Source organism: Pipistrellus kuhlii, unplaced genomic scaffold, assembly GCF_014108245.1.
Source record: "Pipistrellus kuhlii isolate mPipKuh1 unplaced genomic scaffold, mPipKuh1.p scaffold_m20_p_10, whole genome shotgun sequence".
NCBI classification, from domain to species: domain Eukaryota; kingdom Metazoa; phylum Chordata; class Mammalia; order Chiroptera; family Vespertilionidae; genus Pipistrellus; species Pipistrellus kuhlii.
Window position 1 is genome coordinate 32,797,479 of NW_023425405.1, and position 25,743 is coordinate 32,823,221.

At 38.1% G+C, this 25,743-nt stretch overlaps 1 protein-coding gene across 3 annotated transcripts in view; it reads left to right on the forward strand.

The window, feature by feature from the left end:
* THSD7A (thrombospondin type 1 domain containing 7A) overlaps positions 1-25,743 on the forward strand; it is a 299,368-nt gene that overhangs the window by 240,321 nt on the left and 33,304 nt on the right. For all 3 annotated transcript variants that reach the window (XR_006740961.1, XM_045578315.1, XM_036429312.2), the window contains exons 12-16: positions 157-351; positions 2,774-3,037; positions 13,979-14,157; positions 16,584-16,589; positions 18,589-18,722. Coding sequence is in view for 2 of the 3 variants with exons in the window: in XM_045578315.1 (XP_045434271.1) it covers positions 157-351; positions 2,774-3,037; positions 13,979-14,157; positions 16,584-16,589; positions 18,589-18,722 (778 nt within the window). In the remaining variant the exon portion in view is untranslated. The remainder of the gene's footprint in view (positions 1-156; positions 352-2,773; positions 3,038-13,978; positions 14,158-16,583; positions 16,590-18,588; positions 18,723-25,743) is intronic.

Here is a 25,743-nt window from a genome sequence, read left to right on the forward strand (position 1 = left end):
TACACCATCAATTATCGCAAACACTTCTTCTAGATTTCTGCTGCAAATAAAGGATAAAGAGAGGATTCCTCTGCTTAAGAGAATGTTAATTCCTAAATTGCGGAGTAATTACAGACATTCCAGTTTGCTATAAACAGTTCTCTGCTTTTCCTCTAGCCATTACCTGTCGAAAGCAAGACGGAGGGCAGGCTGGCATCCACGAATGCCTCCAGCACGCAGGCCCGGTGCCAGCCCTCACCCAGGCCTGCCAGGTCCCCTGCCAAGACGACTGTCAGTTTACCAGCTGGTCCAAGTTTTCCTCATGCAATGGAGACTGCGGGGCAGTCAGGACCAGAAAGCGCGCTATTGTTGGTAAGAATAATTAGCTGGAGTGCCTAAGTCACCACTTGTCAAGGTAGAAAAACACAAAGCAGTCAGACCAAGGAAGTCCCGACGATGCATTTGGAAAATGCACAGGTATGCCTTATTGTTGGTATACTTACACCTAATACATCACCAGTGGATTTGGATGTGGGTTTTACTGTTAGTTGGCAGCAACAGACACATTGTAATATTAGCACAAAGACAAAGTGGCCTTGAAAATCAAACTCCATCACCTGTACAACATGTGGAAGGTTATTTTTTGTTTAAATATGGACTTTTGGTGAATTGCCTACAAAGTCTGCAGGGCTGGGAGAAAAGGTCTTTGGGAACACGAGGAAATGTTGCCCCTTCATTTTTTAAGCCCATTCTCTCTGTCACGGCCTCGGATTATCCTGGAAGAGGACAGTGAGTTAATTCTGTGTCAGAACACTGCATTTTGAAAGGCAGTCACAATGACAAAAAGCAGTGATATAATGAGCAAGAACAGGAGACATCGTACTGACCTACACCCTGGTGCATTCAAAAAGTCTGTCAGTTGGCAAAAGAAACCTAAAAATATTGGCGCTAGCTGACTACTCAGAATTTAAAAGTTATAAAATAAGCCAGCTGTCATAAACAAAAAAAGTATATAAGCTAGCTTATGAAAGCTACAGATACATATATGTAAAATATATGCATTAACGGTATTTATATAATTTGTCTATAAGATTTAAAATAATAAATATAAATATATGTTATCTAATTAAAATGATGATATATAATTTTAAGCATGTATTACTGTTATACCTGAGTCGTTTATTTTATTTTATTTTTAAATTTTTTTTTAATATAGTCTATTGATTTTCTACAGAGAGGAGGAGAGAGGGACAGAGAGCCAGAAACATTGATGAGAGAGAAACACCGACCAGCTGCCTCTTGCACACCCCCCACAGGGGATGTGCCCGCAACCAATGCACATGCCCTTGACCAGAATCAAACCTCGGACCTTCCAGTCCACAGACCGACGCTCCACCACTGAGCCAAACCGGCCTCGGCCTGAGTTGTTTATTTTAAAAGGGGCTTTATTTACATTTATATATAAACAGTCTCTAATATTTTTCTTCATATTACATATCTTCATTTTGAATATTATTGATACCTATGTTAATCACAAGTATATCAAAATGATTATTCTTCAGAAATGCTGAAAGGGGCAAAATCATAATCAGAAAAGTAAATACAAAAAAAGTAAAAGCAAATGCAAATTCTCAATTTCTCAATTCCCTAGATAGCTATACCATCTATTTGAACTAACAAAAAAGCTGTGAAGTTCAGCCAGTGACTCCCTCTCCCATTTTATCTTTGTGCACATTTACAGGAGAAATTACTGTGGTTACCTCCCACCTTCCCCTCAGAACACATGATCATTTGGGAAGATTTTGAGCATTATTTATTTATTTATTTTAATATATTTTATTGATTTTTCTTACAAAGAGGAAAGGGGAGAGAGAGAGCTAGAAACGTTGATGAGAGAGAAACATCGACCAGCTGCCTCTTGCACACCCCCTATCGGGGATGTGCCCACAACCAATGTACATGCCCTTGACCAGAATCGAACCTGGGACCTTTCAGTCCAATGCTCTACCGCTGAGCCAAACCAGTTTCGGCTATTTTGAGCATTTTTTAAAGAGTATAAAATTCACCACAACAGTTAGAATCTTATAAGGGCTATTTTTATTTTATTTTTTTAAATATATTTTATTGATTTTGTACAGAGAGGAAGGGAGAGAGATAGAAAGTTAGAAACATTGATGAGAGAGAATCATCGATCAGCTGCCTCTTACACACCCCCTACTGAGGATATGCCCGCAACCAAGGTACATGCCCTTGACCGGAATCGAACCCGGGACCTTTCAGTCCCCAAGCCGATGCTCTATCCATTGAGCCAAACCAGTTTCGGCTGATAAGGGCTATTTTTAAATCAGCTATTTCTTTTCATTGATTTCAGAGAGGAAGGGAGAGAGAGAGAGATGGAAATATCAATGATGAGAGCGAATCACTGATGGGCTGCCTCCTGCATAGCCCCCAATGGGGATCGAGCCTGCAATCCAGGCAGGTGCCCCGACCAGGAATCGAACCATGACTTCCTGGATCATAGGTAGACACTCAACCACAGAGCCACACCAGTCAGGCCAATTAGCTGTTTTTACATGAAAAAATAAATAAAAATACTTTTTTTTTTTTCCACTATGGAAATCACCCCATACTCAAAAAAGCCTGGATAGAAAGCCCTGTGAGGTGAGAAGACGGTGTTTATTTACAGACTACTGTTGACTATGGCTCAAATGGACAAAGGAAGTTTAAGAAAGGAGAAGACGTAGGGAAGGCTTGAAATTAACAAGGGTACTTTCCAACGTAATTTTCTCCACAGGCAAAAGCAAAAAGAAGGAAAACTGTAAAAATTCTCAGGTGTACCCACTGATGGAGACTCAGTACTGTCCTTGTGACAAGTACACCGCCCAGCCTGTGGGGAACTGGTCGGACTGCATTCTGCCGGAGGGGAAAGCAGAAGTGCTGCTGGGGATGAAAGTCCAGGGAGACGTCAAGGAGTGCGGCCAAGGCTACCGTTACCAGGCCATGGCGTGCTACGACCAGAACGGCCGGCTGGTGGAGACGTCCCGGTGTAACAGCCACGGTAATCCCGCTTCCCTCCCGTGTTAAACACGTCTGCCTGTGGGGGTGGAGGTCACATGCACGTGTATGAGAACGGAGGGCAAGGAAGGTCTCCAGAATTACGTTCTAAGTGGGACATTATGGGACACCACACACTGTACGTACGTCACTTATATGTAACGGGACATTCGGTAGCACTTGTCTCGTTGTCCAGGAGTTGGCAGTGAAGCCAAAGAAGGCTTACAGGTAGGCACGTGCTGTCAGAGCCGCCTCTGGGATTAAGAGTCTGTTGAATAGACCCAACCAGCCCCAACAGCTGCACCGGAAGGGAGACAGGTTTCAATTTAATTTAATTTAATTTGAAAACAGAGTTTTAAACTAGACAGACTTTTAACAACCAAACTGGCAAGATTTGCAATGTGCCTAAAATGTCATTAAGTGTCAGAGAAGAAAGATTGAAAGCCATAATTGGTGAAAACTCAAACATATCCTATCTACTGCTCTATTAAGGTGAGGTTGACAAAAAAAAAAAAGTACATTCTCTTAGGAAACTGTGCCCACTTTTGATTTCTAAACCAAAAGGGAGGGAGGGGGAAAGGAAGGAGGGAGGAAACAATAAAAACTAAAATACAGTAATAATAACTGAGTTGCCAAAAGTTAGTGAAAAGTGACCATTTTTGACCAGTATATTTAGTGAACTCTTTGGTTCCAAGTCTTAAACAATGTTTCTCCATTATTCTTTTATTTTAGTACAGTTGTCTTTTTATAATGTCATGAGATCAGTTTACTGTGGGTCAGCCTGAAACACAGATGTCACATATTTGTAGACACTGGACCATGATCCTCCTCCCTTCTTCAGGGAGTTGGCCTAGAAAGATGGGTCAAATGACCAGCAAGAGTGTACATGGCAGTTACCTTCCAATGTTGCCGAAAAACAGTTCTATCCTAACGGTCTTCCTCTAGTTTTACCATATGGTTCAGAAAACAATATGAAGTAATTGGACCACCTCCCATTTACAAACCATCAAGGTATCATAGTGACACAGTTATTGGAATCTTTTACACATGGTCTTACAATAAAGTTTTTAAAAGCCTCATTCTTTTTTTTTTTTAACCTAATCTTACATTTTCTGTTTTATCAAAGTATAGTGATATAAGCCCCAAGGATGTTGAAGCTCTAGATATAAGTATGTTTCAGGTTAATATATGTGCCTTGCTAAGTTTTAGATTATTCCATACACTTAGAACAATTAAAGAAAAAAGAGTTTAGTGTTTATAATAGGCATTCTTTGAGAAACACCTCTAAGTATAACTGAGTATTTTATCCTCTATGTCAAATAACATAGGTGCTGCATATTAGATACCAGGAAAATGCAAATGCAGTTCTCATTCCGAGATGATCGGATGATAATATATACAATCATAATTAGTCATTAAAATGTAAAATTGAAGATCACTTGAGAAATATGTTTCTCTTGGAATGCAGCATGTAAGTGTTTGCTCACATTTCAAATTGTTATACATAGTGAATCACCAAGATAGTCACTTGTTTTTCACATAACCTGTGAGCTTTCAGAATGATTCTCATATATTCTCACTTTTACCCTGATCTGCTAATTAGATGCAAGAATGCTCCCGTCAGCCACTTAACAGTCAATCTTATTTTCAGAAAAAGCTTTAAAAATATCCTGGGACTCTCACAAAAATGCTTGATCACTTAAAAAAAAGTAAAAGCACAAAAATATCTGAAGTTGTCCAAAGGCGGAAGACTTCCTAACTTAGCACTGTCGATTCAAAGCAGCAAGAAAGTAGTACTGTATTCAGGAAGAAAAGTAAATATAGAAAAAGGATGGGTCCATGTTGGCAGTCAACTTCATGGGGGTTGGGAAAGGATCTATGATCCTTTACTAAATGAACTGTTCCAGTTTAGTTCTTTGCATCTGTCCAAGGTTATTCATTGTTTATTCCATCTGATCTATGATAGATAACCAGTGGAATATTTTAATGTTCACTAACATATTTACTCAAAGTAAAGTCTGAGGAAATTGAATCTCTACTGCCTCATTCCTTTGAAAATTACTACTTTTTAAATATAGGTTCTGTTGATTCTGATGGTGTTGGTGGAATGCTATAACTTTGTCATTCTGTCCTAGGTAAGCTCTAAATTGCATTTTTATGTCCACTGCCTTCTCTCAATCAAATCAGCTTTTCAGATAGTTGCTTTCAGGAAAAAAGTTTCCTCCTACTTTCAGTTGAAATATAAAATGAATTACCACATGTGTACAGTACAGAGACACGGATTCCCTATTCAATAATGGCCCTAGGGAATTTCTGTTTAATTTGTGTTGTCCATCTGTGAGTCATATTACCAGTTATTATACTAACAAAGCAATTTTACTTTTGCCAGTTTAATTATATTATTCTAAGCCATTTCCCATGTGGTAACTCTTTTTTTCAATGTCTTGACTTGTGGCACAATTCTATTATGTCTGGGATTCCTCATGATAATGGACTCTGTATTGAAAAGTGATACACACAAACTCTAAAAATCAGATCTCGAAGAATGCTTTGGGAGCCACATACTCGTTCATCCATCCTCATACATGGTATTAAATACAATTCCTGAACAAATGTTGATATATAAGTACATTTGGGGCATTTATCCTAAAAAGATAATACAAATTATACACATTTCCTTTTTGTATGGTATCACTATAGCAACAGATTTTAAATTCCTCTAAAACCAAATGAAACAGTTTCTGCTCACTGCTAGAATGCTCTGAGAATTTAAATGATATCGATTCACTAGAAATGTACTCAGTGCCTGACCACATAGTTTGTACTAGATATTTCTTAAGTTAATAATTTTTAAGATTTCACGGACAGGAGGTGGAATTTCTGAAACTTTCTGTTATATATTTAATCTCGATACTTTATTTAACCTTTATATTTTAAAGAATCTTAGAGGTAACCTACCTGATGCAAGATACATGTATACAAGGTTTCCATTTGCACATGAGGGACAGAGTTTTACATGCTGCCCCTCAACTCTACCCCGCTGTCCCCAAAACCCTTATCCTTCTCTACACTTTGTATTTCCAAAGCATGCATCATTCTATAACATAGCATATAATTCACTTACTTATTATGTTTATTGTCTATGCTTTATCCCCTCACGTGAATTCAGATGGATGAGGCTATCCGGGACTATTTCAATCACTGAAGTAGCCCCAGCACCTAGAACTGTAGGTGCTCCGTAAATATGTGTAGAATGAATGAATGAGTGAAGGGCTGGAGAGAATTTTTGTGGCTGCATTTCATTCACAATCAGGTTTGGACTCTTTCTTTTTCCCAGACTGTCCTCCCCTCTGTGTCACATTTCTGGGAAATAATTAGAAAAGGTCACTGAGAACAACTAACATCTGTGGAATAAGAGCCATGAAGTTTCTGTATGAAGATACTTCTCAAATAGCTATGCTTCTCTCTGCCTACTTAATGGGAGAAGAAATAATAGTCACACACCCACCCCACTGAATTAATCCTGTAATATCAACATTGACAAGTTTCTTTATTGCCATTTAGAGCTTATTCAGAATTGCCTAATTTGTATGACACCAGATTTGGACAACAGCTTTCCCTCTTGGTTCATATTAGTCATAGTGACAAGTTGCATTTTCCCAGACTATTTACACAACTTGTGTAAACCTGTGTTTGCCAGCCTGTGTTAATCAAGAGTGTGGGATGTTTATTTAACTCTCTTTGTTCCCACTCATCTTTCCTTGAGAAAATAAGGACTAACATTTTTATTAGCTTTATATATACATTTTAGGGCACTATGTGGAACTCAGAGTACAGCTGATAAAAATAATTAGTATGCCTATAGGGAGAGTAGATTCTAAAGATAATCTACCTGACCGCTCAATTATAATATAACAGGGATGTATTACTTTCTGTAATGGGATTCTATAGAAGTTTATCTAAGTTTAACATTAGAGGTTAATTAGAAACAAAATTGAATGAGAAATTGCTACTTATATAGGGGGTGCTCTTATTTGAGAAAAAGCACGTTTAATTACAGCACGTAAATGGGCAGAAAAGGCTATAAACAGAATCTTGTAAACAAGCCAGAATGGAGTGCTGATGCCTCTGAAAAGCATTTTCAGTTGATATTGTTTATTTAATGTCTAATTCATGTCAGAATTCAAAATTTCCTTTTAATAACACACGTATGGCTAGTGTTGCTTTTGCAGTTATCATTCACAATGGAGATGTTTTTCTTTTCAAATGTAAAAGAGAAGCAGGGAATGAGGGACAAACTTTTCCTGAGCTAATAGTTGCAAGTTTAAAGAGCCAGGGTGAAAAAGAAAAGGACTATTCTGGACACTTGAGTACAAAAAAAAAAAAAAAAAAAAAAAGCAATTGCCTAGGGTTGGATTAAAATGCGGATGCATACCAGCAATATTCTCGGACTCCCTGAAGGAGCACTGTGGAGATGATGATGAGAGAGACTTTATTTGGAAATTTTCCTGCAGCTGCCGCTCATGTCAGGGGTGATAGAAAACTACCTGATGTTAGTTCCACATCCTGGAGACCACAGCTCATCTATTACTGAGCAACATGGTTTTCAAACGGGGCTCCACAGAGCCCCTCAGGCCTGGCTGTCAAACATCGCTTCCAGTATATGCCATACACAAATTGGACTTTCCAGCTTTTTAGGAAGAAAACGTTCTGCGACGTAAAAATAGATTTAACTGCCGTAAGCATTATTCATTCTTTGCAACAATAAAAAAAAAATGGATCTTTGCCTTTATCAACAATTTCTGCTACTTTATTTTACTCTATCCTTTCCATTGGCTTCTGACCCCTTCTTCTCCATAATGCCTTACAGAAGTGGTAGCACCAATTTCAGTAGAATGATTAGAGTGTAATCTTTCTGAAATCTGTGGTAATTTTAGTGATATAACCAGATTGTTCATTACTTACGTTGTGATATAAGTTTTCATAATTAATACAGATGCTAAATGACCTGTGTAAATCCACGAATATACTATAGTCCAATATGTTAGTAAAGCCCTGAAAACCCAAAATATTTTTTTAAAGCTTTATACCTCATAGTTGAGTTTAGTGTCATTCCTAATATGTAGGTCTTTTTCTCCTTTAGAGCATCATCACAATGGTCATATAGGAAATAAGGCTTATACATAAGGGCTTGCTTTTATAAGTGAAGAAGGCATTCATTATTAGACATAAGCCAGATCTATGGACTCAAAAAAATAACCTGAGAATGCCCCAACAAATGTGGTGTGGGCAGTTAAATTTCAATGTGAAAGAAAAACATTTTCTTGTATTTACTCTCCATGTTTATCCCAGCTATATAAATATAAAAGCATAAGTGACCATTCAACTAATAGCTATGACATGCACTGACCACCAAGGTTCAGACACTTCGACCAGTAGATTAACTTGCTGCTGGGGTGTGGTAGATCAGGACTGGGCACGATGAGGCAGACATACCCATCCCCAGCCCTGATAGTGCACTGGTGGGGTCCCTCAGCCTGGCCTATGCCCTCTTATAATCCGAGACCCCGCAGGGAACATTGGAGAGTCAGTTTTGGCCTAATCCCCACAGGCCAAGCAGAGTTACCAGGCCGAGGGACCCCACTGGTGCACAAATTTGTGCACCTGGCCTCTAGTTTCTTCATAATTGCATTGAAGGTCAATTTAGCCCTCAGAAGAAATTTTTTTCACTTCCATTAAAAATAGCCATTTAAAAAAGCAACTTTAAGTTGATCCACATAACAGTTTTCCCTCCCTTTGCCATAAGTTTAACCTTTAAAGCTTTAAGACTTTTAAGCATATCTTATAATTTAAGAAGAAGAAACTCTCCTAAGTTTGGTGGTTTTGTTATTTGTGTGCTTTTACATTTTTTCGTATTTAGAAATGGACATAAGAAGAATTACTTGAAAAATATTAAAACTCTGTCCAACTCAAAACATGAATCCAATTTTAATGCATTATAATTACCAACTATGAATGATCTATTTCTCACTTGTTCGGTGAGATGCTATAGGAAAAAGTCATGAACCACAGGAATTCAGTGTCTAAGTTATCTTCTTAGAGATTCACATTAGCCAAAAAGGAAAGCCCAGGGAAAAGAGCTTTGGTTAACCAGTTTAATGCATTAATTTTCTAACTCACTTGACCACAGAATGCTTTTTGTAAAATTTATGTTTAATACTTATTATAATCCACCAGAACTGGTTAAAAGATCATCCTTTAGAAATGCTTCCATGACAATATATGATTTTCATTGATTTGAAAGAACAGAGCTTTGTTAATATTAGGTGAAGTTAAAAATAAGTTGCTTTAATTAGTTTCAATGTTCATTTATTTTCCATTACTTCATCTTCATAATCTGAACACTCAATAAAATACATTTATATTGCTTACAAAATCCTATTCCCAAAGTGAGTTTTGTAGAACTTATCTCTGATGTTTAATACATTATTGGTTAGAATTTTAAATGTTAAATATGGGGAGAAAGTCAGTAAATGCCTTAATGCATCCCCCAGATTTTTATTTTGGTTGAATGAGTAAACTATAAATACAGTTCTTACAGAAATAAAAGTACTTACGTCCTTTTAAAATAGAGTTCTGCTACATGCCCATTGTGACGATGCTTTGAAGGAGAGAAAGTTGAATGCAATTCCAGCATTACCTATCTAGAGTTAGGCGGACCATCACAGGCTCAGGTCTCTACTTGACTGTTCTCACTTCAGACATCAGCTACAACTTCAGTGAACCACAGATTAACTTTATTATTGAAAAGCTGGCCACAGATTGGGGGGTTCTCACCACCCCATCAGGTCCATTAGTTTACTAGAATGACCTAGAGAACTCAGGAAAGAACCATACTTACATATACAGTTTTACTATAGCAAAAGGACACAATCATAACCATCCAAAATAAGACACAAAGGCAAGGTCTTGTGAGGTCCCCGAAACAAGGCTTCCATGTTCTTTTCCATGGCACCAGGAGGCATCACCCTCCCTGCACATCAATGTTTATAATCAACCAGAAAACTAACCTGAGCTTTGGTGTCGTTGTTATTGGGGTTTCGTCACGTAGACATGATGGAAGGAATCATTGATCACATGGTTGGTTGAACTCAATCTTCCCACCCCAGAGGTTGGTCAGATATCATGCATCTTAAAGCTCCAACACTCTAAACACCTGCTTTGTCTTTAAATTCAACCAGGCTCCCTCCCACCAACATCTTTTTAGCATAAACTCGTGTTATACAAGGGGGCCCCCATGAATAGCAATGATACTCTTACCACTCAAGAAATTTCAGGGCTTGGAGTCTACTTCCCAGTAACCAGGGCCAAAGATCAACCTAATTCTTTATTATACATCAGAAAGCTTTACAGTTTGCTATAAGAAATGGCATTGATAATGAACTTATACAGAGATGTATCTATGAATCTGAATGTGCCATATCATTGGATAAGCTTCCAGTATTGGAATAATATCAACAAAACCCCACAGCCTTTAACACTGATGTTGAAATTTCCTGAATCTTTTAAGTACTTAGCGGAATGGAGAGATATGCCTTCATATGTATATAAAACAAATAAATATAAATTAAATTAAAATAGCATTGCACTGCAGTAATATCAATTTATCAGAACACTACTCTATGAAAATTTTAATTGCCCAGTGTTGATTCCAACATTCAATTACAAAAGTTTTGTTATACACCAAAGGACTTGTATACATGCATATAAGTACAACCAATGGACATAAAACTCTGGGGAGGGAGGGCATGGGAGGGAGGGAGGGAGGGGGGCAAAAAAAAATCAATAAAATATATTTAAAAAAAAAAAAGTTTGGTTATACACATAGTTGTTTGGTTTCCCTGAGTTATCTAGTTATCAGCCTTTAATATATAATTACAAAAGAATATCATGTTCATTTGGGAATATTTTTTAAATACTTTAAACCCACACAGACAACAATAGATAAATTCGTAGATAAATGCTCTCATTCTTGATTGTAATCATATGTATACAATACACATTTAAGTAGGAGAGATTTTTTTGAGGTTACTTTGGGGATTAATCCAGATGTTTCACATACAGTGCCAGTGTTGCTTATTCACACAGCTGTAAGTCAGAACCAGACAATATTTTTTTCATGTGTTTTCAAAATGATTTCTTTACTCTATCAACAGTGTACCTTTCAACAGCACAATGTTAATAGTTGTGAAGGTTGTTGACAGCTACTTTATCTGCAATTCACAGTTCAAATGAATGAGGTGATGTATCTAAAAGGCAGTATGTCCTCTGGTCGCCCCTTTAAGGCTGCTAGTGTTTTGCATCCATTTCGACCTCAAAGAACAGTCATAGAATACAAAAAAATATGACCAGAAGTCAGGAGTTTGATTTTTTTCATGTGTCAAATTCAGTGTTGAACTGCTAAAAGTTTTACACCCTAATTGTGAAGTCATTTATTTTATTCCAGTATTCCTCAGACGCCATAAATTGCTACAAGATACCAGCAGTTTATTTAGCCTTAAAACACATCAAATGTTTCTGTCTTTCTATACCCGGTGACTGTTGGGTGTTAATTGCCTTGAAAAATGATCTTAGTGAAGAAGGGAGGGCAATGATTACCTGGCAGTTCACTTCTAGCATTAAGGATTTTAATTGTGCTAGGTGAACATGACGGGCAATTATTGGAAGTTGTTACACATCTGAAAATAAAAATGGCAAGCTAAGCATTATATTCTGTCGCAGTTTTGTCTCAGGGTCTACACATATCCTTTAACAATTTAATACCTTGAGTTTTATTTGAGAGACATTTCTGGAATATGCTATTGGAAGATCATACATAGAAGTGTTAAGTGTTACTACTTGATGACAAATGTGAATCAGTCTGAGGTCATCCATGTTAAATATCATTATGGCATAATACTTCACCTGACAATGGAAGAAAAGAATTTCCATTTATCTGTTACTCTGTGAAGCAGTGACATTAAAGATTATGTGTTTCTATTTTACACTACAGTTACTAAATAACAAAAGGTTAAAGGTTTACTTTTACAGTCATTTTGAAATTTAACAAGGTGGAAAATGCAATTCTTCTAGAAATATTTCAATAACGTTACCTTTGAAATACTAGTGTCCTTTTGTCAAAGCTATTGATATCTGGAAATAATTGGGATTTTAAAAATTATTGGACTTGCATAGTTTAATAGTTTGATGATAGAATGGTATTCATTTGGAAATTAGACATTTTTATTTTATTTCTTAAACTATTACTATGCAATAAAAAAAGCTATTATATTTTAAAAAATTATTGGCCCTATCAGGAATTATGTATCTAAGCATCTCATGCTGTTTTAGATAAATTTGTTTACTGGCTGTGCTGTAATGGGATTTAAAATGTATTTCAACTCAAAATAGTAAGGGGAGCTTTGTTTCCACCTCAAGCCATATTTAAAGTCAAAGTATAACATTTAAGTAGATCACTCCACATATTTGAAGATTTTTATGTTTTTCAAAAAAGAATTGATAAAACAATGAACATTGGAAATAACTAGATTTATTTAAAAAATCAAAACAATATTAAGATGAATAGTTTATTATTCTAGGATAATTAGACTGATTTTGAAATAAAACTATTACCTAAGCACCTTAAGAAAAGTCACAGTCCAGCTGGTGTGGCTCAGTGGTTGAGCATTGACCTATGAACCAAGAGGTCACTGGTTCCAATTCCTGCTCAGGGCACATGGCCAGGTTGTGGGCTCGATCTCCAGAAGGGGGCATGCAGGAGGTAGCCAGTCAATGTTTCTCTCTCATAGATGTTTCTATCTCTCCCTTTCCCTTCCTCTTGCTCAAGAAAGTAATAAAAAGATATTTTTAAAATATCTACTTATAGATCCTAGTACAAATGGTTTATGTGATAATCATTTCTAAATCTAATCCTTCATTTGATGTAAAGTGGTATGACAGTGTTTTCTTGAATCAAGAACTACTCTGCACATAGTATTTGACTCTCGACCAGAGGAATTTTGCTTTTCTTACACATTTGCCTTGGGAATAATAGTGCTAAATTGATCTAGTGAGATGCCAAGTTGGTAGTAAAGGGATTGTTCAAGGAAAATGCTCCCATTCCTCAAAACTAATCGGTAGGCCATTGAGTGACTTGGCTGTGTGATTTGATGGAGTGAACACTGGACTAGACCTCAGAAAACCTTTCCTCACATCTCACTGAACGACCTTGCATTTGGCAATTATCTCTCTGCATTTGCTTTCTCATCTGCCCAGTAGACTATCCATTCCCACCCAATGTGTTTATAAGATTTTCAAGCAAATCAAATGAATACAAAGTGTGAAGGTGCTTTGAAGTTGGCAGCACTATAAAACTAGGAGACTTTAACGGTCTTCATTTTTCTTCTTCTGGCCTCATTTCCAAAGAAGGGGAAACATAGGTGCTAAGTTAAATGGTTCCTTTTGGATAGTGATTGAAGGGGCCCGGCTTTCTTCTTGAGCAAGAACATTACTTGGGCCCAGAAACTTGAACTTGTGTGACATGAGCGGACAGGATCCTGTGGAAAACTGTTGTAATTTTTTTTTTTTAATGAATCGTTCTGGCAGAGTGTGGATGATATGGCAGCAGACAGGTTATTGTCAATTAAACAGGAGCTGTCAGGAGTGCTGAAATGTGGTGAGCGTGAGTCCTGAGCAGATCATATGGCAGCTGCTCAGCTGTTATTTTAACAGAGTCGCTGCATGGATATGTCATTTTCCTGCACCATTCAATTTGAATCCTTAACGATGGAGACTCTGCATTAGCATGTTGCTGTCAAGTCAAACTTGGATCTTCTAAATGAGCATCTGGGTGGTGGTGGGCGAGTGGCACGAGGGAGATGGCTCTCCTCTCATTTCCTGCACTCAGGTTACATCGAAGAGGCCTGCATCATCCCCTGCCCCTCCGACTGCAAGCTCAGCGAGTGGTCCAACTGGTCCCGCTGCAGTAAGTCCTGTGGGAGCGGCGTGAAGGTTCGGTCTAAATGGCTGCGAGAAAAGCCGTATAATGGAGGAAGGCCTTGCCCCAAACTGGACCATGTCAACCAGGTATTTTCTGCTGTTGGCAATACTAAAGCATTGTGATTTAGATTGGTAATGATGTATTCCACACCCCCCCCCCCCGACACACACACACACACACACACACACACACACACCCCAAATGGACCAAAGTAAATAATAGCCCCTGAATTAGAAACTTGGCTCATTTTATTTTTAGAGTAGCCTGGATCAATACATGTATATTGTTAAAAACCCAAATCAGATATGTCATCTCTGTATTCTCAACAGACCTAGTACCCTGCATATTGTATGCATATGAATATGAAGCAATGGAAAGTAAATGAAAATTCCCTTTGAAATAATGTCAAGATATTTAACCTGTAATAAGATTATATCTAACTTGTGTGTTATTAAGAGCAAGATTGTCTCATTCTTAGAGTACCCCGAGACTCTCGAAGAAGACATCTCAATTACCAACCTCTTAAATTAAAATCAAAGAAAGTATTTAAGTTGAGATCTAAAATTAGGAAATATATACTGTTCATTCATTTGAAATTAGTTGATATAATTTTTTTTTTAATTTTAAATGGCCTCAAAATCACTGTAAGTATATCTATCAATTTAATCCTTGGCCTTTTATATCTTATTTTGGACTTTATTTGACTTCAGATGCTCCTTATTAGTTGCTATTAATAGTTGTATTCTGTTGGAAATATAAAGTAAAAGGCTAATAGAGGATATTGAAACTAATTTAAATGTAACATAAGATACATCAGACAATTATTATCGTGTTTGGCCTGCATGTGAGTTAACAAAGTACAAATTTGATATAGTCTATGAAGATGTTAAGAAGTGTATTTAAATCCAAGTCACAATCAAATGAACCAAGTCATATGTATGAACCAACCTTAAATGTATAGATATATTTCATATATAGATAAACTAATTTTAATCTCCAAACACACTGCCTACCAGGACCCAAACTTTCCTTTCCAAATTACCCTAAATTTGTTCTTAGCAATAAAAGTACACTGTAGAGAGAGTAAAAAGAATTTATGGATAAAGGGACTAGGATTAAGAAAGTGTAGAATTAAATTCTATAGAAAGTTCTCTGAAAGAATCTGGATTTTTTCCCCCAAGTAGCTACATTTGCCCTTAAATGAAACCAAAAGTAAGTAACATACTACCCTGCTGCCATCTATTGGTGACCGAGTGTCCCTGTGCTCAGGAATGTTTCCAAAGAAAAAGATGGAACTCCTTGACCAAGTGAAGCAAAATAACTCAACTGTAGTGTTTGTAAACAAAACAATACTTTCCTGTAAGTTTTGAAATCTTGAATTTCCAACAGTAAATGTAAATTTTATTACATTTTGATCCAGGGTTCTAATAAAGAGAAATTTCCTTTGATGGTACATTTGCAGATTCAAGATCTTATGCCAAATGGTCTTTGCAATGAAAAGGCTTTCCTCTAAACTCTCCAACTTTAATGTAGCCTCCTGCAGAGTTTGAAAAGGACATCTGGGTACTTGTTAACAGCTTACTGGTCTTATACTGAGCCCAACAACTAAAATATCAAAGCTAAAACAAGAAACAATTTGTTTAAAAAATAAACTTTTAAGAGTTTATATATTAGTAACGCCATTAGAAGAGCAAAGAACATGCAGAGGTTTGTGTTAATGTTGAAAAATGTTCAAGTCACATAGACTTTTTACAGTTATACATTCCTCAATATAATTGGTGGTACTTTGACTTGAAAATGGTGTTTGAGGTTTGATTTTTCCATTGAGGAAGCAAATCCTCATTTCTTATGAAATATGGGTGGATGGATGAAGATGGGTAAATTTATCAATCAATCAATCAATTGATCTATAAATAGATAGCCATTCACAGTTTGAAGCACAAGACACTTGCAGCTCTGTGTCAGTTCCCTATGAGTATTTTGAGGTCTACTCCATTGTCTAAGATGTCTGCATCCTGCCCACCTAATACTTTCCCTGATTCTGCTGCTTGCAGTAGTTATTAGTGTACCTTAACTTTATTATTATTTTTTAATATATTTTATTGATTTTTCAGAGAAGAAGAGGGATAGAGAGTTAGAAACGTCGATGAGAGAGAATCATCGACCAGCTGCCTCTTGCACACCCCCATGGGGGATGTGCCCGCAACCAAGGTACATGCCCTTGACCGGAATCGAACCCGGGACCTTTCAGTCCGCAGGCCGACGCTCTATCCACTGAGCCAAACCGGTGCCGGCAATGTGTACCTTAACTTTAAACAGTGAGTTGGTTTTTCTCTCCCAAGGCCTAAAAAAGGTGTTCTAATTATTTACTCGCCCCCCCAAAATTGTCTTTTCCATAGGGATAATAATATTTGAAACTTGAAACATGAGTTTTTCACATTCAATATATTGACATTTTACTTCTCTTTGCTTCTCTCCCCATCTTGATTTCTGTGGACTATAACCACTCCAGGCACAGGTAAGAACTCTTAAACCTGCATAACAAGGTGCTGTTTATTTTCTGTTCTGCGCCTGATTTCAGGGAATGTATTTTTTTTTCTACAATTGCCTCTTATTTTGCAGGGAGAAAAAATATATTTTTCATAAAGTTTGTGTTCTGCCGTTGTTCTCTCTTTATTCCCTTGCATGCCGCTGTGTTTTCTCCTTTTGGAACCCGGGCCTGAGGTGCAGGGGTGGGAAACAAGCTTCCCCTCACCGGCCTTGGGAAGGCACTGACACCTCCTGGTAATGACCTCATGCTTCCCACGGGGAGGAAAAGTGCAGGTGGGCTGAGAGTGGGTGGCAGGAGGAGGCTCTGACTGATTTGTAAGAGATTAACATGCAAGCCATCCAAGGACTAGAAATGATGGCATTACCCCTTCGGTTTGTGCCTTCCCCACAAGTGTGTAAAGTAATGTTTTCCACACCAGAAATCAGTCATATTTAAATACAGCTCCCAATATGAATGTGATCATATGACAGTAAATATAGTTCTTACTTCAATAATGCATGTACTTTATTATTATATGGCATAAATTTACTTTGTCTCTTTACTTTAGCATTTAATCCACTAAAATTTATACCAAGAAATAGCTCTAAAGACCTATTTAAATCTGTATTCTCTGTAAATTATTATATAAGCATTCATATGCTTGTGTGTGTGTGTGTGTGTGTGTGTGTGTGTGTGTGTGTAAAATAAGAGATGGAAGTGGATAATTACAGATTTTGCAATGATTTTTTTAAACACTTTTTCTACTATTTATTTGTCATTCTTCTGATTGAACAAAAGAAATCCTTGTTCATTGTTCTAAAAATCCTGAAACCAAACAAACACCTCAAACTTGGGACTGTGAAAGCTTGTATGGATATAGCGCACACACAATTTGCTTTGTTTCAAGTGGCCCTCACTGCGTTAGTCCTAACTAAAGTTTGAAGATAGCTTTATTTCATGTTATTTATCTTTTAATTTAGTTTCATAAATGGAGCACAAAAAAATACAAGTTTTGGTTGTTTGCACGTATTTTATAAACAAGCCCAGTTATTTGAAAAAGCTACTTTTATACACTATTTAATTAATTCATTCATGTATTATTCATTCGTTTATTTAACAAATCTCTATTGATTGTCTAACATATGAGTACCCTGGGGTAAGTATAGAAGACACACAAAACTATAAACAAGACTGATGGCCTAGGAAATTACAATACTGTGGTGATGTTATGGAGTTTGGGGCCCTTCGGTTTCCCATGATAGAAATCAAGCAGAACCATCAGAGAAATTTCTAGACAAATTTTACTAAGCTGATATTCAAACACAAGGGAGGCCACACAGAGGAAAGGAAGGTCCTCCAAACTGACTGGTGGGGGCGGGGGGGAAGAGAACATGGGGACCTGCCTCTGCTTGTCAGCTTTTATGAGCTGAGAACGAAGCAGATTTGCACACAAAGGTGGGTGTTTTTTTACAAAAGCTAACTGGTGAAATTTCCCATGTCAGGGCCAGGCTACTTCCTCCTTCTGTCTAGTTGCTTGGCAACTGTCTTGGTGGCTGGACTGCTCACTACTGCCATCCCAGAAGGTGTGTACTGTAGCAGTCAAACGTTGAACAACAGCATGTTTTGAACAGTGGTTTCAACTTCTGCAAGGAAGTAGTTAGAAGGGAGATACGAAAGACTACTTCATTGTTGTTCAAGGAGAAGCTGGGATGGGGACATTTTTGTAGTCAGCGTATCCGTGTTCCTTCTGTCATCTGGCATTCCTTCAGTCCCTGTGCTGTCTCAGTACGGTACCAAAGGTGGATCTCCAACTACAGTGGGGCCAAGGGCACAGCCAGTTCTGCCCTGCTGTAACTCCAAGAAATTTCAAATAATGGAGAGAAATGAAAGTAGCTAAAATGTGCATATAATGGTTATTGTGATGTAAATTCTTCCCACTCTCATCAGGTACCTGGGATGAGGTCGCTGAGAACTGTGTGTGTTTCAGGTGTACGAGGTCGTCCCCTGCCAGAGTGACTGCAACCAGTACCTGTGGGTCACAGAGCCGTGGAGCGTGTGCAAGGTGACCTTTGTGAACATGCCGGACAACTGCGGAGGCGGCGTGCAAACCCGAAAAGTGAGGTGAGCCCACGTCGGTTTACACAGAGAAGCAAAACACGAAAACCTCCCAGTGCCATACCTGCCAGCTTGAGCGTTCACTCCTTCCTCACTCAACCTCCCAATAAGTGGGCTTTAGTTTTATTTTTAGGGGATCTGTGTTCGTGAAAAACTCTAAAAGATCTGCTTCAAGCAGCAGCTTTTCATGTTCGGCCTTCTGCTCTGGGAAGCTTCGCTCTGAGGTGCTTTTCTTGCTGGAGAGCTGAACCGATGCTGATTTCCAAACCCCAGTAAGCTGGTGCCTTAAAAGCCTACAGTGTTTCTGGGTGTGTTTTTGCGGGGGCCTGATTCAGCGGGGATCTCCCTTTTCCGAGTCCCGCACGGAAAGAGAGATGAACAACCCAGTTCTAAGTGGAGGTGGCCAGGGATTGAGAAATAATAGAAATAAAGAGAGAAGACACAGAGATAGATTTTAAGTTTGGAGGGCCACCAAACTCCTCTGCTAGAGAGACAGACGATGACCTCCTGAGCCACGCAGGGCATCTATTTATTCTCCAATCCACAAGGGGATTTCACAGGAAAACAAGGAGCCTGGGAGGGCCCAGGTTCCACTCACTTCTTCCTCCTGGACAAACACAAGCCAGAAACTAAGAACATCTCCGCACCCCCAGGGCCCGGAGTGCAACTGACGTGACTCCGCCAATATCCCGGGCCCAGTCAGCAGCAATCTAAAGAATGTCCAGGTGTCTTCCCAGGTGGCCCTCGACACATTTTAATGGTAATCTGTGATAAACTCTTGTGCTTTTATGTCAAACTGCCCAACTTTGAATAATTTTGTCTGTTCTAGGAAGCCTTCCCTAAAACCCATTGGCTAATGCCCCTCGTTTCTTTCTCTGTGGCCAAGCTGGCTGGTAGGGTAACCATAGCCACATTTGGCTGTTTTCACTTTAAATTTAAAGGAATTAAAATTAGAAATGTGTTTTCCCAGTCACACTAGATCCATTTCAAGAGCTCAAGAGCCACTGGTGGCTCGAGGCTGTTCTCTCAGACAGCATGATATCCCCATCATCAGAGAGCTCTACTGAGCAGCATTTTTCTGTGGTATCATATACCCGGCATTGTTACGAAATGGCCTTTTTACATGTTTGCTACTATTCTTAATCCCCATGTTTCTCCATGCTGGGACCCTGTCATAATCACAGAAACTCCCTAACACCTAATACAAGTTTGACACTCATTAAAGTTTCTCTACAGCCTTTGCATATGATCTTTAGGGGTTCTGGAACCAGGGTAACAAATGTATGAGGTTTCATTAATTCCACTTGTTGGAAGTGGTTATAGGGTTAAGCCTAGGACTGCAAAGCCACAAACAAGTCCCCGTTTGGAGAGGGCATAGTCCTCTAAGCATAATTAAGCTTGATTTTGTGACTGCCCCCTAGATCTTCCCTGGGTAGCTAGTGGGCTGTGGGAGGGGCAGCAAGTGCTGCCAAAACAAGTGAAACTCACAAGAACATTGTAAACTACCTTGTTTGTCCCTGACTATTATATAAATAAAGCCTCAGCTTTGCAGGCAGGATCTGTTCTATGGCCTCAGCCAGACACCGAGGATCGACCTAGGCGGAGCTTTTTCTCTTTGTCTATCATTTCTCCATCCTTCGTCACTCCCACTCAGGCTAACAAAAAACCTTGGCTGTGCTGGTGCAGCACACCACTTTATAGAGTAGATTCACAAATACTAATTCACCAAGGACAGGCATCTACTAAAGTAACAGGGTTGGCACTCAAACCCAAGTCTCTTGTCAACTGTTTAACTCTATCAGTTTCTTCTAACCAGCTGAGTGGCACACAGTAAAGACAAATATAAAACCATCCAGAACTTGATACCTCATATTGTGAAGCTCATTCTCACCCATGGCCTACCTACTCATGAATTTAAGATTCATATTTTTTAATCTGTTTCAGTAGAAAAGTAGAACAAATTAATGTTTGTATTTTAAAAGCCTTGACACACTAGGTATAGCCTTGCTTCCAATAAAAATAATTTCTGTTTCTTTTTTTCAAAAGCCCATCTGAACTCTAAATTTATTTTTTTTAGAGGAACTTTTCTAAGATGGTGGGGAAGAGGATGTAATGAGTTGATAAGGGAACAGGGAAGAAAAAGAAAGAAATTATGCTTCTGCCCTTCTTCTCCGAAATTTAAATTTTGCTTTGAATTTAAAGATATTTTTTCTTACATTAAGAATTTGATCAAGTTGGTTTTTTGGTCAGTAAAAAAAAAAATATATCTATAATAATAAAAAGGTGCTAATTAGACTAGATCTCTTCTGGATATCATTCCAGATGACCTTCCTGACAAAGCTGGGACTTGAGGGAAGCCAGCCTGGGTCCTGGGTGACTGTGGGTGGCCCCAGTGAAACCAGCTGGGTCTCAGATGCCCTCGGACCATGAGGAGGGGAGCAGCCTGGGTTCTGGGTGCCTTCCAGGGGCTGAAAGAAGGAAGCCTGAGTCCCAGGTGCTGGAGGCAAGCCAGTGCTGGCAGCCAGGGGAAGGAAGGCCTACTCTTGCAACGAATTTTCATGCATTGGGCCTCTTGTTTATAATAAAGAACTACTATTCTTTCAGCTTTCTCTACAATTATCTCTACATGTTGCTTTATTTTTCTCTGTTAATAAATATTCTTAACATTTTCAAACATATCCTAAACTAAGTAACTTTTCAGATCAAATTATTATCCAGTAAACATCTTTACTGAAAATAGAGAAGAGAAAAGGTCAGCATTGATTGTCATCTCTGATCATGTAATAATGTTTCTGTACTGATTGAGAAGTGTACCTTGGCTAATTAAGGTCAAAACGTCATCCTTAGATGCAAGCATTGGGTGACATTTTAGGATACATGAGTCTTTGAGAGCAGGATTCAATATATTCCATCTTGTTCTTTTGCTTTAGGGTGGTATGACATTTCAAAGGCTGGGTGATAAAAGTGATTTGCTCTAGTGGGAAGAGATACTTTTTTCCCTGGCATGTTTTTTAAAGTGCCAGCACATTGTGATAATAAAAACAGAGCTATTCGGTTATTTTTATTGTTGCTTTTGAATTCTCTGCTGACAATGCACCTCCTTTTACTACACATGTGGCCTCCAACTTGAGTCTATACTATGTTTCTGAATATAATTCAGTTTTCTCACAGCATAATTTCTTTCATATAGAAAGAAAAAAGGCCAAGAATTTGAAAAAAGCAAATGAATTTATAGGGCCTTCCTTTGAGGTCAAAACTTGATCCAAATATTTATTATCATTCTATAATAGAATAATAAAATCATTAATGCCAAATAAAATAAATAAAACTTATAAATAATTTGTAAGGGTTTTTAGCAATTGTGGACATTCAAGTGATGGAATTCAAATATAGTCATTAAAATTAACAACTTAGAAAAATTAGATGTCTATAATATATTGTTTGTGAGTTTTCCTTTTCTTTTTCTTTTTTTTTTGAAATATATTTTATTGATTTTTTACAGAGAGGAAGGGAGAGAGATAGAGAGCTAGAAACGTCGATGAGAGAGAAACATCGACCAGCTGCCTCTTGCACACCCCCTACTTGGTATGTGCCCGCACCCAAGGTACATGCCCTTGACCGGAATCAAACCCGGGACCTTTCAGTCTGCAGACCGACACTCTACCACTGAGCCAAACCTGTTTCAGCAAGTTTTCCTTTTCTTAAGTGGTACAAATAGTGTTAAAGTTTTCTTGTATTTAATGAAAGGAAAATGAATATGTAAATATCTTTTTAAAGTGGTTATCTCTGATAGAATTATGTGAAATTTTATTATTTACTAGAGGCCTGGTGTGCGAATCCATGCATGGGTGGGGTCCAACCAGTCAGGGGGAGGGGGCATGGGAGGTTGGCTGGCTGACCCCGCCCCTTGGTCCAACTCCAGGTTAAGGGGACAATTTGCATATTAGCCTTTTTATTATACAGGATTCTGATTTTCTTAAAATTAATGTTACCTGCCTAATAAAAGTTAAAGGAAGAAAAAAACCTTTGAAAATGAATTTTTGTGTATATTACGACATTATATTGAACATCTGTCCTTCACTCTGAATCAATAGGTAACTTTGCAAGTTGATCCTTGTACCTGTCAGTACCCGCTATGAATGCAGTGTTTTCTTAGCAGCAAAATCAACTTTGAGTTTTGAACTATCCCATTTGTTCCATGTCCTCTCACAGCTGCTGTCAGCAGAACATTTTGAAAAATGCCAGTGAAGGTAGAACTTTTTTCCTGAGAAACTAAAATTCTCTCAGAGACATTTATAATTTAATTTTTCTTTCAACAATGAAGCCAGACATCTACCTTTCTGTTGTTTTGCAATTGCTCTTTTATGCAATTTACAAAAACTGCAGAGGAGGGTGTTTGTATAGATATTTTTTCAGGCTACGGAGCTAATTAAGACAGGAGCAACAGTACAGTTATTTAGCCTGAATGCATCACACAGGCAAACAACATTTCTTTTAAATTAGGCAGCACTATATAAAGGGCTATTCTGCAGAGCAAATATGAGAAGATACAGTGTTCCTACTGAATTCCTGAAAATAGTTGAAATTTCAGGTATAATTAGTAATGTAATTCAGCTCACAGTTTAAAACATCACAATGGGCCGAGGCCGGTTTGGCTCAATTGATAGAGCGTCGGCTTGGGGACTGAAAGGTCCCGGGTTCGATTCCGGTCAAGGGCATGTACCTTGGTTGCAGGCATATCCCCAGAGGGGGATGTGCAAGAGGCAGCTGATCGATGACTCTCTCTCATCGATGTTTCTAACTCTTTATCTCTCTTCCTTCCTCTCTGTAAAAAATCAATAAAATATATTTTTAAAAAAAAACAAACACAAAACATCACAATGGAATTAAGAGGCTTAAGAGCTCAAGTCTTCCTTTTCATCTCTTGCAATGCAGTTCTGTCCCTATACCCATTAATTTGATTGACCTTCCCAAGTGATAGATGAGGGGTAAGGTTTTTCTCTTTTACTAGAAATGTACACAGTTAACTATGGTATGAGTGAAGTCTGGTACTAGCCACATTTAATAGATTCCCAAAGATGGGTGAAGAGCCTTCATGACTGCTGACAATAGAATGATATGTAATAAAGTGTTTGAATTTATTGTTAAAAAGAAAACTAACCATCAAAAAGGTCAAGATAGAGGGAAAACCAACAAGCACATTTAGAGAATTTGTGCTACACCTATGCTAATTGTCTTTCCACTGCTGGCTCTCTGTTAAAGTTATCAGCAGATAAGGTGATAAATATCTTTTGTTTGCCAAACAATTTGATAAATGCCATCAGCTACTTTAAAAAATATTTTATGAAACCTCTTACTACTAGATTTAAGTGTGACTGGTCTTCCATTCATATATGAATCTGCCTTCACTATAGAATCTACCATTTTGTTCAGAAGAAAAAAATGGATTATATTCCCAAATTACAACCCCTCTATGAATCTCTTTGGAACACTTCTCAGTCTAGGTCAGTGGTTGGCAAACTCATTAGTCAACAGAGCCAAATATCAACAGTACAACGATTGAAATTTCTTTTAGAGCCACATTTTTTAAACTTAAACTTCTTCTAATGCCATTTCTTCGAAATAGACTCATCCAGGCAATGGCATTTTGTGGAAGAGCCACATTCAAGGGGCCAAAGAGCCTCATGTGGCATGTGAGCCGCAGTTTGCTGACCATGGGTCTAGGTCAATGATCCTCTCCTTTCAGAGGAAGACATATAGAGTTTATATACACACAGCGTCTATACTTTTTTAAAAATGTTTTTATTGATTTTTAGAGAGAGAGGAAGGAAGAGAGAGATGAGAAAGAAACATCAATAGGTTGCCCCTAAAATATATCTTACTGGGGATTGAGCTCCCAACCCGAGCATACGCCCTGACCAAGGAATCGAACAGAAACGCCCAACCGAGTCACATGGTCTGGCCACGGTGGCTAATCTATGGTAGCACTTTTTAAAAATTGTGACTATGCCCACAAGGATAATTTTTTTTTTTTAATAAGTTTTTATTGTTCATATTATTACAAATGTTCCTTTTTTCCCCCCCACCATTGCACCATTGCTCTCCTCCACCAGGTTCCCACCCCACCCTCTGCCGTTTCCCCTCTCCCCATTGTCCTCATCCATAGGTGCACAGTTTATGTTCAATCTCTTCCCACGCCCCCCTCTCCCCTTTTCCCCAAGAATCGTCAGTTCACTCCCCTTCCATACCTCTGATTCTATTATATTCAACAGTTAATATTGTTCATCAGATTTTTTTAATTTCCTTGGTTATTAGATTCACTTGTTGATAGTTACGTATTTGTTGTTCATAATTTTTATCTTTATTTACTTTCTCTTCTGAAAGAACCCCCTTCAGCAATTCATATAATTCTGGTTTGGTGTTGATGAACTCCTTTAGCTTTTTTTTATTAGTGAAGCTCTTTATCTGGCCTTCAATTCTGAGTGATAGCTTTGCTGGGTAGATTATTTTTGGCTGTAGGTTCTTGCTATTCATCACCTTGAATATTTCTTGCCATTCCCTTCTGGCCTGCATGGTTTCTGTTGAGAAGTCAGCTGACAATCGTATAGATGCTCCTTTATAGGTTACTACCTTCTTTGCTCTTGCTTCTTTTAATATTCTCTCTTTGTCTTTTGCTCTTGGAATTTTAATAATGATGTGTCTCGGTGTGGTCCTCTTTGGATTCCTTTTGTATGGAGTTCTGTGCGCTTCCTGGACTTGTAAGTCTAATTCTTTCACTAGGTGGGGGAAGTTTTCTGTCACTATTTCTTTCAGTATGTTTTCGATATCTTGCTCTCTCTCATCTTCTGGGACCCCCATAATTCTGATGTTGGTTCGTTTGAAGTTGTCCCAGAGGTTTCTTACATTATCTTCAATTTTCTGGATTCTCTTGCCTTCTTGCTTCTGTGGAGGAGTGTCTTCTGGCTCTTTATGTTTCAAATCTTTGACTTGATTGTTACAATCTTCCCTTCTGTTTTTAGGACTCTGT